The sequence below is a fragment of the Apteryx rowi genome, unplaced genomic scaffold, assembly GCF_003343035.1.
Source record: "Apteryx rowi isolate R43461 unplaced genomic scaffold, aptRow1 scaffold_325, whole genome shotgun sequence".
NCBI lineage: Eukaryota > Metazoa > Chordata > Aves > Apterygiformes > Apterygidae > Apteryx > Apteryx rowi.
The window spans coordinates 116,607-128,063 of NW_020449697.1; the positions used below are offsets into that span (position 1 = coordinate 116,607).

At 62.9% G+C, this 11,457-nt stretch overlaps 2 protein-coding genes and 1 long non-coding RNA gene across 3 annotated transcripts in view; 2 read left to right on the forward strand and 1 right to left on the reverse strand.

The window, feature by feature from the left end:
• GEMIN4 (gem nuclear organelle associated protein 4) overlaps positions 1–3,367 on the forward strand; it is a 3,789-nt gene extending 422 nt beyond the window's left edge. The window contains exon 2 of the mRNA XM_026071432.1: positions 66–3,367. Coding sequence (XP_025927217.1) covers positions 66–3,247 — 3,182 coding nt within the window. The 3' untranslated portion in view covers positions 3,248–3,367. The remainder of the gene's footprint in view (positions 1–65) is intronic.
• Positions 3,368–3,800: 433 nt separating this feature from the next.
• Positions 3,801–11,446, reverse strand: FAM57A (family with sequence similarity 57 member A). The gene is made up of 5 exons (XM_026071455.1): positions 11,292–11,446; positions 10,290–10,373; positions 7,334–7,547; positions 6,385–6,480; positions 3,801–5,945 (listed from the first exon to the last, which is right to left on the reverse strand). The coding sequence occupies exons 1-5, from the start codon at positions 11,411–11,413 to the stop codon at positions 5,676–5,678; spliced, it is 786 nt and encodes a 261-aa protein (XP_025927240.1). The 5' UTR covers positions 11,414–11,446; the 3' UTR covers positions 3,801–5,675.
• On the forward strand, positions 7,965–9,616 carry LOC112968828. Its single transcript, XR_003254454.1, has 2 exons — positions 7,965–8,044; positions 8,140–9,616. It is a non-coding gene; the product is annotated as an uncharacterized LOC112968828 (long non-coding RNA).
• Positions 11,447–11,457: the final 11 nt, after the last annotated feature.

Consider the following 11,457-nt stretch of genomic DNA (forward strand, 5'->3'; position numbering starts at 1 on the left):
AGGAGGAGGAGGGGGAGGACCCGGTAGCGGGCCGAGGTAACGGCGCGTCGCGTGTCTCCGCGCAGGGCCGTGGGGCGTGTGCGAGGAGATGGCGATCCTGCACGGCGGCTTCCTGCTGGCCGCCAAGCTCCTCCAGCCGCGGCCGCTGCGGGAGCTGCGCAAGGCCGACTGGCCCGTGGCGGGGCCCCCCGTCGCCGACGCCCTCCGCGAGATCGGCGCCCGCCGCCCCGCGCCGCAGCCCCCCGGCCTCTGGAAGAAGCAGGCCGTCGCCATGGTGTGGGCCAAGGTGCTGCTCCCTGGGCCGCCGCCCGCCTCGCTGGACCGGGGCTGGCGGGAGGACGCCTTCTTCTCCGTCGGCCGGATGATCCCCGACGTGAACCGCACCGTCCTCTTCGAGCTGGCCAAGGCCCTCGACGTGCCCCGGCTCTTCGTGCAGCTGCTGCTGGCGCTGCCCCGGGACCTGCGCCGGGGCGAGCTGGGGCGCTTGGTGGAGTACGTCGCCAGCGAGACCTCCCCGGCGGACGTCAGCTTCTTCTTGGACGTGTGGTGGGAGGTGATGAAGCACAAGGAGGAGCGGGAGGACAGGACGGCCTCGACGTTCAGCGCGCTCATCCGTCAGCACGGGTCCGAGTCCTCCCCGGACGACGGGCTGCAGCCCCCCAAGAGGTTCAAGAGCGACCCTGTCTCTGCGACTGGCCCGCCTGCTGCCACCAGCCTCCTCATGGTCCTCATAGAGGGGCTGAAGAAGACCTACAGGAGCATCGCCCTGCCCCGCATGAAGTGCTACGCCTTGGCCAACCTGGCGGAGCTGCTGTCCGTGTTCACCGAGCTGGAGCCCCAGGGCAGCTCACTCCCCGTTGCCGAGTACCTGGACAAGGTCTGCTCCATCGTCAGCCTCTGGAACAGCGATGCGGAAAGCCGGTACCACCAGAGAGGGCTGGACGAGAAGGTGAGGGAAGCTGAGAGAAGCGTGAGCCTCTTGTCCACGGTCAAGCTCTCTGATGAGGAGCTCTTTGCTGGCTTGTACTTGCTCCGCAGCTTGCTGCATGCCTGGGGAGAGGAGCTGCAGGGCACCCTGAACAACTCCGAGGAGCTCTGCTACGAGAGCTACCGGCTCCTTGATACTCTTACCACCTTCAGGAAGAACCTGGTTTGCTTCTCGGAGACTCGAGACCTGAGTGAGGATGAGAAGCCCATAGTGCTAGAGCTGACACAGATCATCGAGCACTTTCTCGAGAAGACCAGCACCAGTCTGAAGAGCAAGGATTCGGACGCCAACCTTGTCTCTTCAGTTGCCATGACAATCATTGAACGGAAGCTGGACCGGCACATGGAGATGTGCTCCATTTTTGCTTCTGAACAGACCTGGGCCTTTTCAAAGGACTGGGTTGACTGCCTTGTGAAAAACAAAACTCTCTTCCAGAAACCAGAGCTAGTTTTGAAGCTGCTGGAGACTGTGGTGAACTTTACAGCGTCCTCCCAAGACAGGGAGGCCCGAGACTTGCAGATGCAAGTGACCGGAGCCATCCTGGAGTGTTACACTGAGCTTTCATTAACTGACAAGAACGAAGTACTCTCAGGCGTCCTGGCTTCCTGGGGTGGTCCAGGTCTGTCCCTGAACTTGCAGGTTGTCATGGAGGGGTTCCAGGAGGATCTGAACGTGGCTTTCAACCAGATCACGCAGAGCGTTTCCGATCAAGGCCTGTCCAGGGCTGTGGCTTCCGTGGCCAGGCTCACTCTGCTGTACCCCGAGGCCACCGTGAAGAAGGTTTGTAATCTTGCTGTTGTCAACCTAGGAGCGCACCAGTTCCTTGCCCAAATCCTTTGCTCCTTCCCAGCGCTGAGCTTCCTGGAGACACACGATGATCCCGGTAGGCCACGCAGCCTGGTAGTGAGGTGTCTGAAGGAGGCCGTATGGGGGAAGCTTTCCACTGCGAGGGAAGAGGAGCAGTTTCTTGAGTTCCTGGCCTTCCTCATGCAGCCAAGCTCGGCGGCTCCACTTGTGTCACCTGCAGAGGTCACTAAAGCCTTTATCCTTCCCTGTTTGAAATCGGACTGTGCTCAAATTGAGCTGAGCCTTCAGATCCTCGGTAAGGTTTTGGGAATGCAGTCCTATCCAGAAGAGCACTGGATCAAGTCCTGCTACCCATTCCCACTCCTCCTCAGCCTCTGCAAGCTTCTGGATGGTTACACAAGGTACTGGCATCAGCCCAGGGACCAGTGCTTCCCTTCACTGGAGACCAAAGACCTGGTGGTGAACGCCCTCTCCCAACTCTGTGAGGTGGTAAGAGCAGAAGCTGCCCCATCCCCTGATGTATGGGTCCAGTCGCTGGCTTGGCTTCATAGGAAGGTGGCATCACTGGACTGGACTGTTGGTCTCCGACTGAAGAAGTTTTACGGAGACCACTTCAAGAATGAGGTCCCAGAGACGCTGTTTGAGATCTGCAAGCTCCCAGAGGATGAGTGGACGTCCCGGGCTTTGCCAGCCTACGGGCCGGGAAGTGGGCTCCTGGCATGGATGGAGTGCTGCTGCATGTCCACAGCGCTCAGGGAGACGATGCTGACGCTCCTCACGGTCAACGTGGACAACCCTGAAGAAGTGAATCTCTTCAGCAAAGGGTTCCTGGTGGCCCTCATACAGGTCCTCCCTTGGTGCAGCCACAGCGAGTGGAAGAGGCTTGCGCATGTGGTCCAAAGCTTGCTGCAGAGGCAAGTCTTACACGTGCCGTACACACTGGAGTACGTCCAGTACCTGCCCCTGCTCAACCTCCGGCCCTTTGCCCACTACCTCCAGTTCTCTGTGCTCTTCCTCCGAGGCTTCCAGCTCCTCTGCAGCTCCAGCTGCTCCACTTGGCTGCAGGCAGAGGCCTGGCTCCACGTGGTCCAGCTGTACTGCAGCAGCCTCACGGACCTGCTGGGCTCCATCAAGAGCACCGCRGTGCCCCCCGAGCAGCCTGCCGAGGACGTGAGCCCCGCGCAGGAGGTGTCCTTCGTCTGCATCCAGATGTTCTGCCACGTGCTGCACGTCGCCGCCATGCTGCCGGACAACGGGTGCAGCGAGCCGCTGGTGGTGGTGGCACTGGAGGTCCTCTCRCAGTACGAGGCCTTCAGCGCCGCCGACACGTCCGCCAGCCACGCGCTGCGGAGAGCCAACGAGAGGCATTTCCTGGAGTGCATCACGGACAACGTCGCCGACAAGGCGCTGCGGAGCACCCTCCTGCAGAAGCTCGGCAGGCTGGCGGCTTAGGCAGCGCGCTCGGCCGGGGAGCCGGCTCGGGGAGGAGAGCACGGACCCTGCAACGGGGGACCTGATACGTGGAGAGTTGTAAGATCGATAATAAACCTTATCTTTTTTCGCTCTTTTGAACTTATTTCCCCCCCCGCAGTGTTTTCTCCCCACCTGTCTAAGCAGCGACGCGGCCGTACAAAGATGGGTGGGAACGGCCACTCCGATTTCCCGGCGGGAATAGCTGTGGACGCAGCTGTTGCTGACCCAAGGGCCTGGTCCCGTGGCTGCAGCCAGCCGTGTCAGGGGAATCGCTTCCCTCTGGCTGCCCTCCTGTCCAGCCCCTGGGTCGGTGCGGGTGGCTGGCTGGGTTCACCGCCTGCTGCCGGAGAAACGGGAAGCAAGTCGAGCGAGGGCTCGTTCACGGCGAGCCAGCGCCTTTGGCAATAAGTGTGGGTTGCTCCTGCCCCGAGCTGGGCGTGAAGCCGTAACCTGGATTGCGGTGCCGTAACACCTCCCCACCCAGGAATGAACGGTGTGTGGGAGAAACACGTCCAGTGGGGTGACTCTGGAAAGAGGTCTTTATTGGTCTCTTCCGATAGGTGCAGTAGTAAATAGGGCAGTGTTAGTGCAAACAGAAATGCCTCAGTGGCTTTTTTGTCYTTCCTTTACATAAGGCACATTACTTGTAATAAAAACAGCAAGATGCAAATATTTGTAAGAGATAGCAAGCGTTTTATAACATCAGCTGGTCTCTAGGTTTAACACAAGACGTAGTGTTTCTGCAACAACCAACTGCACATTGGAAGAGGCCTTTTTTATTCTTTGCAATCCGTGCAACTGTGGCTGGAGCAGGATCTGCCACCAGGAAAGGAAAAGGGGGTCTCCCAGAGCGAAGCACTTTTCAGCCACCATTTTTTAGCTTTTAGGCAGAACGAGAAGCGCAGAGCGGCGGCAGGTCCCCGGGCTCCCGGTGCCATCGGCCGCAGCGAGGCCGCCGGGGCCGCGGCTGGTGGAGCGAAGGGAGCCCTTGGCTCGCGCGGGAGGTTGCAGCCCCAGCTCACACTGCGCGCGGGGGGGAACTTGCCCCGGGAGGGAATTGCGCTCGGAGCAGTTGCTGCTTGGATCGTACATGCCCCGGCGGCTGGTTAACCCCAGGCTGCAGCCGTGGCGCTGGGGGCAGCGGGGAAGCCTTGGCCTGTTTCCAGCGTGACGCAAGGTGGAAATAGGCTGAACCCACCAAGAAGACAACTCAGCACCCGGCTCTAGCGTTGCCTGGTCCGGACACCAGAGCCGGTCGGTTCCTCCGGGTGGGCGGGAGGGATGGACCCTGCGCCCGCAGCGCAGGCCGTGCCGGTGACCTCGGGTGCTGCTGGTGGGGCTGGAGGGAGAGCAGGGGCAGTGCACGCTGGCGGGCTTTCAGATGCCGCCTGGGGGATGCGGGGCAGATAGAAGCAGCCCCTGTGCAAGAGCAGCTAGGGCAGGGGGTTGAAAGCAGCGTCCCCGGCCCCCGACGGGCTCTGCCCGGTGCCCCATGTGCCGGTGAGACGGGGGCTCAGCCCCTGTGCCCGTCCTGCCTTTGGTGCCGGGCTCGCTGCCCGGTCCGGGTTGCTCTCCAAGACAGCGTAACCTTTCCCTGATCCTGCCGTGAGCTTCTCCTCCCTCCTCCAGCCCTGTGAGCAGCACYGGAGCCTTCCCTGCCCTCGGGACCGTCGGCCACAGGCACCGGACRGTTGTAGTGAAATGCCCCTTGGGGCTCCACGGAGAGTCTGCACGTGAGCTTGAGCCTCGCAGCCGTGAGAAGCGCACGAGGGAGGTAAGAGGCCGCACGCAGCCGTAGTGTAAAGGCAGTGTCGGAAAAGATGGGGAAGGGGCCGCGCGGAGCAGCGCCACGGTTCGGGGGCCTGGCTCCGCTCTCGGCTGTAAATCAGAGCTGGAGGAGCGAATCGGAGCGGCGGCAGCTGCGGCACGAGGCTCCCCCGGCCCCGAGGGCCGCGCTCGGGGCTGGGCACGCTCCGGGATCGCCTCCGCTGCCGAGCTTGCTCCGCAGGCTCCCTCACGCCGCGCCTGGCATCAGCGTCAGCCCCGAAGACTGGGGGCTTTTTGCAGCAGCCCCCTCTCGGGTAGCCGTCGGTCAGTCAGGTGCCGCAGCGCTGGATCCCAGCAGGAATGTCACGCCGCTGACGGACGAGCCTCCTCCTCGCCGGCTCCTGACCTCCCGCGGGTGGGAGGATGCGAGGCGCTGGAGCGATACGGGATGAAAGTCGTCCCGTCCGAGGCTGGCGCTGCCCCGGAGACAGCAAGGCTGCTGCAGACCGAAACCGCCTCGGGGATGCGACGCTTCTGCCGCTCTGCTCCCGGGACGGCCCCGGCAGCGCCGGCGTCGGAGGCAGGGGAGCCGCGGAGGCCGCCGCGGCCCCCGCCCCGCTCTCGGCTGCCCCGCCGGCCGCTATCTGCTGCGCTCAGCGGGCGAGCTGCTGTAGAGTCGGGCGGCTTTGCGGCAGATCAGCCTGAACCAGTAGAGCTGCGGGGCGATGAGCGAGGCGTTTGCGATGTTGCAGTGCAGGGGGATGCGGAAAGGCACCAGGTAGATGGGGATTCCCACCTGCCTGGCGTAGGCCGCGTACATGAACGGGAAGAGGAGAATTCGGCAGAGGAAGAAAGTCACCAGGATGAGGATCCCGTTCACCTTGTGCAGGAGCGTGTCCTGCATCTTGAGCTGGGGAAGGAAGGAGGAGACCGTGTTGCGAGCGCTGCGTAAGCGACATCCCCGTCCGCTCCTCGGGCGAGGACTGTGCTCGGAGAGCTCGGAGAGCCAGGCAGCAGGGAGCCGGTCCCTGCCCCACAGCGCCTGCGGGCCAGGAGCTGGGTGCTGGGAAGTGCTGGGGGTGCTCAATCCAGTCTCCTGCGCCCTGGGGAGACGGCTGGGTGCTGGAGGCGGGAGAGGAGCACGGAAAGAGCGCCCAGCAAGCGCRGATAGAGAGGAGCATTTCGGAGAAGGCCCCCCCCTCGCTGCTGCATCACCGGGGCTGATGGAGAAGGGCAGCCCGGGGCGGGGAAAGGGTGCAAAGCACTGCGGGGTTCCCAGGCGCCCGCTCGGGGTGTCCGGGACCCACCCGCCGAATCAGCTAAGACCGGCCTCGTCCCTCCTCGCCTACCTGCATGAGGATTTTGCCCAGCGAGACGAAAGGAGTGCTCAGCTCGGCTGTGAAGATGCAGCCCACGAAGAAGTCCCCCAGCTCGCCCCTGAAGTGCTGCAAASGAACGCAGCAGTGAGCGAGGGCCCTCCCCACCGCGGCGCATTTCATAGCCTGGGTTCTGCTCCGAGATCCTGTTGCTTTCAGGCCCGGGATTTCCCGGCAGGGTGGCCAGGAGCTAACACCGAGTATCTCCACGGGATCACGGGCTCCTGACAGGCGGAGACGCTTTGCCTTGATTGCAGGGGTGCTGAACGAGATGCCAGCCAAGCGACAGGCACAGAGCCAAGACAGGCAGCTTGAGGAAAGCCTCCTCTTCGTCACTCTAACTAGTTGGTCTCAAACTGATTTTAATCCCAAAAGTCTAGCGGCAGTTTGGCTTGTGGGCTCTGAAGAGGGGGTGGATGCCTGTCAGTGGAGACCCACCGTAGGTCAGTCTGGGAAGAGCTGAGGTGGGAGAGAAGCACTGGGGAAGCGTCCGGGCATTTTGGCTTTGGAGCAGGTGGGGAACCTCCTCGACTGGCAGCTTTGAGGGACAGGTTAGGCCTGGCCTGATTCCTGCCCCGTCTCGGAGCGGGTGGCTGTGTGGGACGCCGCGTGGCAGCGCTCTGCGGCCCCGGCCGTGGTCAGCCCACGCTCTGYGCCCTGCTCTCCGGGACAGGGAGCGCGTGCAGGTGGAGCGGCATCTCGGTGACGCAGGGAGCGAGGCCTCGCTGGGAGAGGGAAGGACCCGCTGCAGTTCAAGGATGGGGACAAGGACACGGTGCAGGGAGCCCAGCTGGGGGGCGGCCACCCCACAAGGGGCGTCCCCTGCGACCCCTTACTGGAGGGGACAGCGGGGCTGCTGGCTGGACGCCAAGCGGGGCTCCTCCGTGGGCCGGATTTCGCCGTGGCCACGTCCGGCCCTTACCTGGGTGACGGGGGTGAGCACAACRAGGATGAAGAGGTGGTGGGTCACCATGAGCCGCTCCTGCAGGAGGAAGCTCCGCACGCTGGCCAGCGAGTGCTTCTCCTCCGCTACGCCCCTGTCCCTGCTCTTGTGCCAGTGGCAGAGGTACATGACGTAAATGTCGTAGGTCATGTAGGGAACGAGGACCCAGACGTACTCCACGGCCAGCCAGTGCCTGGGGAAGGAGCAGCACGCGCGGGGCTATTGCCGCAGCTCTGCGCGCCCGCAGGCGGCCTAGAAGGCGGAGGGCACCCGAACGCCGCAGGCTGGTTGCGCCCCAGGCTTCGCGGCAAAGCGCCCGCCGCGGGRCTCTGGGAGGCGACGCTTGCTGCCACCTGCCATCCGCCCCGGCCACCCGGCTTCGCGCCAGCGTCCCAAAGCCCATCCGCAAACGCGCCAGAGCAGCCGCGCCGCCGCGGCCACGAGGAGGTGAGCAAGGCGAGCCGGTGGTGGGGAACGCGCGGGTCTCTCGTTCGGCTCTTTCGGTGCCTAGAGCCGGTAAGAGCCGAGGGGCGCAGGAGGCGCGGAGACCCTTCCTTCGGTCTGAAATGGGAGCGACAGCTGTCAAAGCTAACTGCAAGCCGAGAGGTGCCCAAGGTTGACTGGACCGGGCTCAGCAGCCAGACCCTGCAAGGGAAAAGGCACCTGCGGAGCGAACGGGGGAGCAGCAAGGTAATTCCCGAACGCGGCAGGGGAGCCGGGCGAGGGCGTCTCAGCGTGCCGTAAAAGCACCGTGTTTACTGAGCCGCTGACTCGGTGTCCGGCAGAGCTGCGCAATCGGCCTTGCTCAAGCGGGCAGGGAGGCCGCGGCGGCAGGAGACGGAGATCCGAGCCCCCGCGGCTCCGAGGCCCCCGAGGAGCTCAGGGACCCAGGCGCGGCGGCGGCGGCGGCGGCGGCGGCAGCTCTGCGCTGCGCCCAGAAACACACCCAGACCCTGCGCGCCGCCGTGCCAGGCGCCGAGCGCACCTGGCCTGGAGCGGCCCGGCACAAACACAGCCTTAACGTGAAGATCTTGATTAGCGCCGCAGCCGCCCCGGCGTGCCAGGGGCCGGAGCGCTCCTCGGGATCGAGCGCTCGTCCTGCACCTTCGCGACAGGTAATCTTTTCGCCCTAAGCGCCGGGACGTTCAGAGCCGATGCTTGGTAGGAATAAAACTTTGAGACTGGGTCCCCTCTGTGTGTCACGCTGCTTCTGCGGGCAAAGCAACACAGCGTGGCCTACCTAGCGTTTGAAAAGCACCCGGAGACCTCAGAGCTCACTCGAGATGCCTGGCCAGCACTTAGGAGGGTGAAGAGCAAAGTTTTTAATATAGGCAATAACCCCTGCAAGACGTTTGTCTGTTGGGAAATAATTGCACGCAGCTGCCTGTTCCCAAATTATGTCGGCATCCCGGTTGCACAACCCAAGCAACAATAACCCGTGCGCTGCAGAGACGGGACTCCCGAAAAAATACTGCATGGAACGGCACTGATAAAAAACTGCTGCTCTAAGACGTGTAGCTGGGGGCCCAAATAAGTCCGCTCTTGCTCTCCCGCCGCTTCAAGGAAAATTTCTTTGTATGCTTTGCTATTTCAGATAGCGAGATATACGTGATGTAAAACAGGGAGGGGAACTGACCAGCTATTGTGTTTGTCAAACTTGCCCAGGGCTTCGGAGGGCGATTACGGCACCAGCAATGTAATGATTCTGCCTCAGTAAATTAATTGGCAAATTTTCCCGCAACCTTTGTGATGCTTCCCGGCTCTCTGTCTTGCCATCGTTTTCTGCGACCTTCCCCACTGAGCTCAGCGGTGCAGTTCCCCTGGATTCAAAGAAAATCCGGGTCTGTGGCCACCAAGTCCTCGCGCGGAGCTGGCGGCCTCTAGATGCCCGAGCAAGCGCCCGGCTCCGGGGGGGGGGGACGAGGACTGCTGGCAGCCTCCTCCTCTCCCCGCACGTCCGGGATTCTTCATGAGACCCATCTCGACAGCAGATGGTCTTACAACAGAACGATAACTCATTGGACTAAGCAGCCGTGAGCTGGTTTTATGGATCTCTCTATCTATAGCGAGATAAGAGCTCTCACCTCCGTGTGCCGGAGGCAGGGCTGCAGCGACTGCGAGGGCGGCCGTCCGGGTTTTTCCCCCCGCGTTTGTGCTCAGCGAATGCCCTGTTATGAGGATCCTCGTACGCGCGGATCTAACCCCCAGGTTTTGAACAGACGTTGTTGCTATACACCTTACAGCGCTTTTCAAGGAGTTAAATTCTCGTGTCACCGTCAAATTCCATCTCGCCATAGCTGTGTTCTTCCCACCTACAATTTTCTCTGCTATTCTACAATAATCGCATGTTTTTAATTCTTCTGACCTGGACTACTCTATGTTGCTCTGTTGAGAGCTACTTTTGGGGCAGTTTATTTCAACGCTTTCAGTAATAGGGGAAGTGGTTTTGCAAACTTTTTACCGTTTTTTCTTGTTTCTGAGCTGCTTCAGAATCTATTGGCAATGGAAAAAGCAATGTACCCTTAAAATCAGTTCTCACTATGTCTGTTTGGCTTGTTAGGAACTGAAAATTTCAGCGAGGAGACTCCCTGCCTCTTCGAAACGCGATGTTGTGTTTTCTGCGCGTAGAGGCACATGTTAAAACCGGAGAGGCATTCCCAGGGAAGAGGTTCCCGCGGCTCCATCCTAGCGGAGCAGCCCACGGCACGAGCAGAGGGAAGCATGCAGTGTTTTTCGCAGGGGGCACGAGCAGCGCATCCCCTAATCCCTACGCCAAAGCGGAGGAAAGAGGAATAGGAAGCTGTTTTTCCCTCCCCTTTGTGCGCGCAAGCCTCTCACATAAAATACCCCGTGCAGGCTGTCTGAGCGCAGCCTCCTCGCGATCCTTGCCCGTCCTTTGCAGAGCAGCCAGCCAGCTTGGTTAGCGCTTGATTACCTGTCATACACCACGTTCTTGCAGTTAAGGACAACCGTGATTCCAGACACCGTTGCCATCGTAGCTTGGACCGTCGACACCAACCTGAAACCAAGAGCGGAAACGGGTCAGACCTGAAGGCCGCCAAAACACGGAGCTTTCCTAGGCGAGGGCTCGGTCGCGCCGAGGAGGATGTTATCGCTTGGACGCCCGCTCCGTGCACGCCCCGAAAGCCTCCGAATGGTGCCGAGAGCTCTGCCCTGCGCCTGCTCCAGCGGCACCCGTGATCCGAGCTGCTCCGTGGAAGCTGGCCGGAGCATCCCTGCTCCTCCAAAGCTGACGTACGGGAGGGCGATGGCAGCGCGACGCGGGGCAGCAGGGGACGAGAGAGGCTCCGCGCATCGCCGCAGGGTGATGGAGGGCTGCTCCCGCGTGCGTCGCCCCGCGTGCCCAGTGGCACGAGCACGGGGACGGGCGCCGCGTGGGGCCCCTCGGTGTCACCGGGAACGCGGTGGTGGGCAGTTCCCGCGCGTCGGGGCTGCCGGCTCAGGGGGCTGCATGATGGGTCCAGGCTCTGGACTGCTCTGCACGCCGTGGGGCCAGGTGCTGGACCGCTGTGGGTCTGGGTGCTAGACTGCCATGGGTCTGGGCTCCACACCGCCATGGGGCCAGGCTCTGGACACCCATGGGTCCCGGGCTCAGGAACACCGTGGGTCCTGGGCCCCAGACACCCGTGGGTCCCGGGCTCCGGAACACCGTGGGTCCTGGGCCCCAGACACCCGTGGGTCCCGGGCTCCGGATACCCGTGGGTGCTCAGCTTGGGAACACCGTGGGTCCTGGGCTCCGGAACACCGTGGGTGCTGGACTCGGGAACGCCATGGGTCCCGGGCTCGGGAACACTGTGGATGCCGGGCCCCGGACACCCGTGGGTGTCGGCTCCAGACCCTGCGCGCCCGGTGCCGGTGCCGGTGCCGCGCCGTGGCGGCGGCTGCTGCGCCCCCCGGCCCCCCCGCTGCCCCGTACCTGCCGCTGAGGAGGACGCGGTCCTTGAGGCTCCATGCCGGGGCGGCCCAGCGCAGCGCCCGCACGCAGAGGGCGAAGAGCCCGGGGAAGAAGGCGGAGAAGAGGGCCAGCGTGCGCCACATGGGGCCCCGCGCCGCGACGGCCGCGCCCGGCGGCGGCGGCGGCG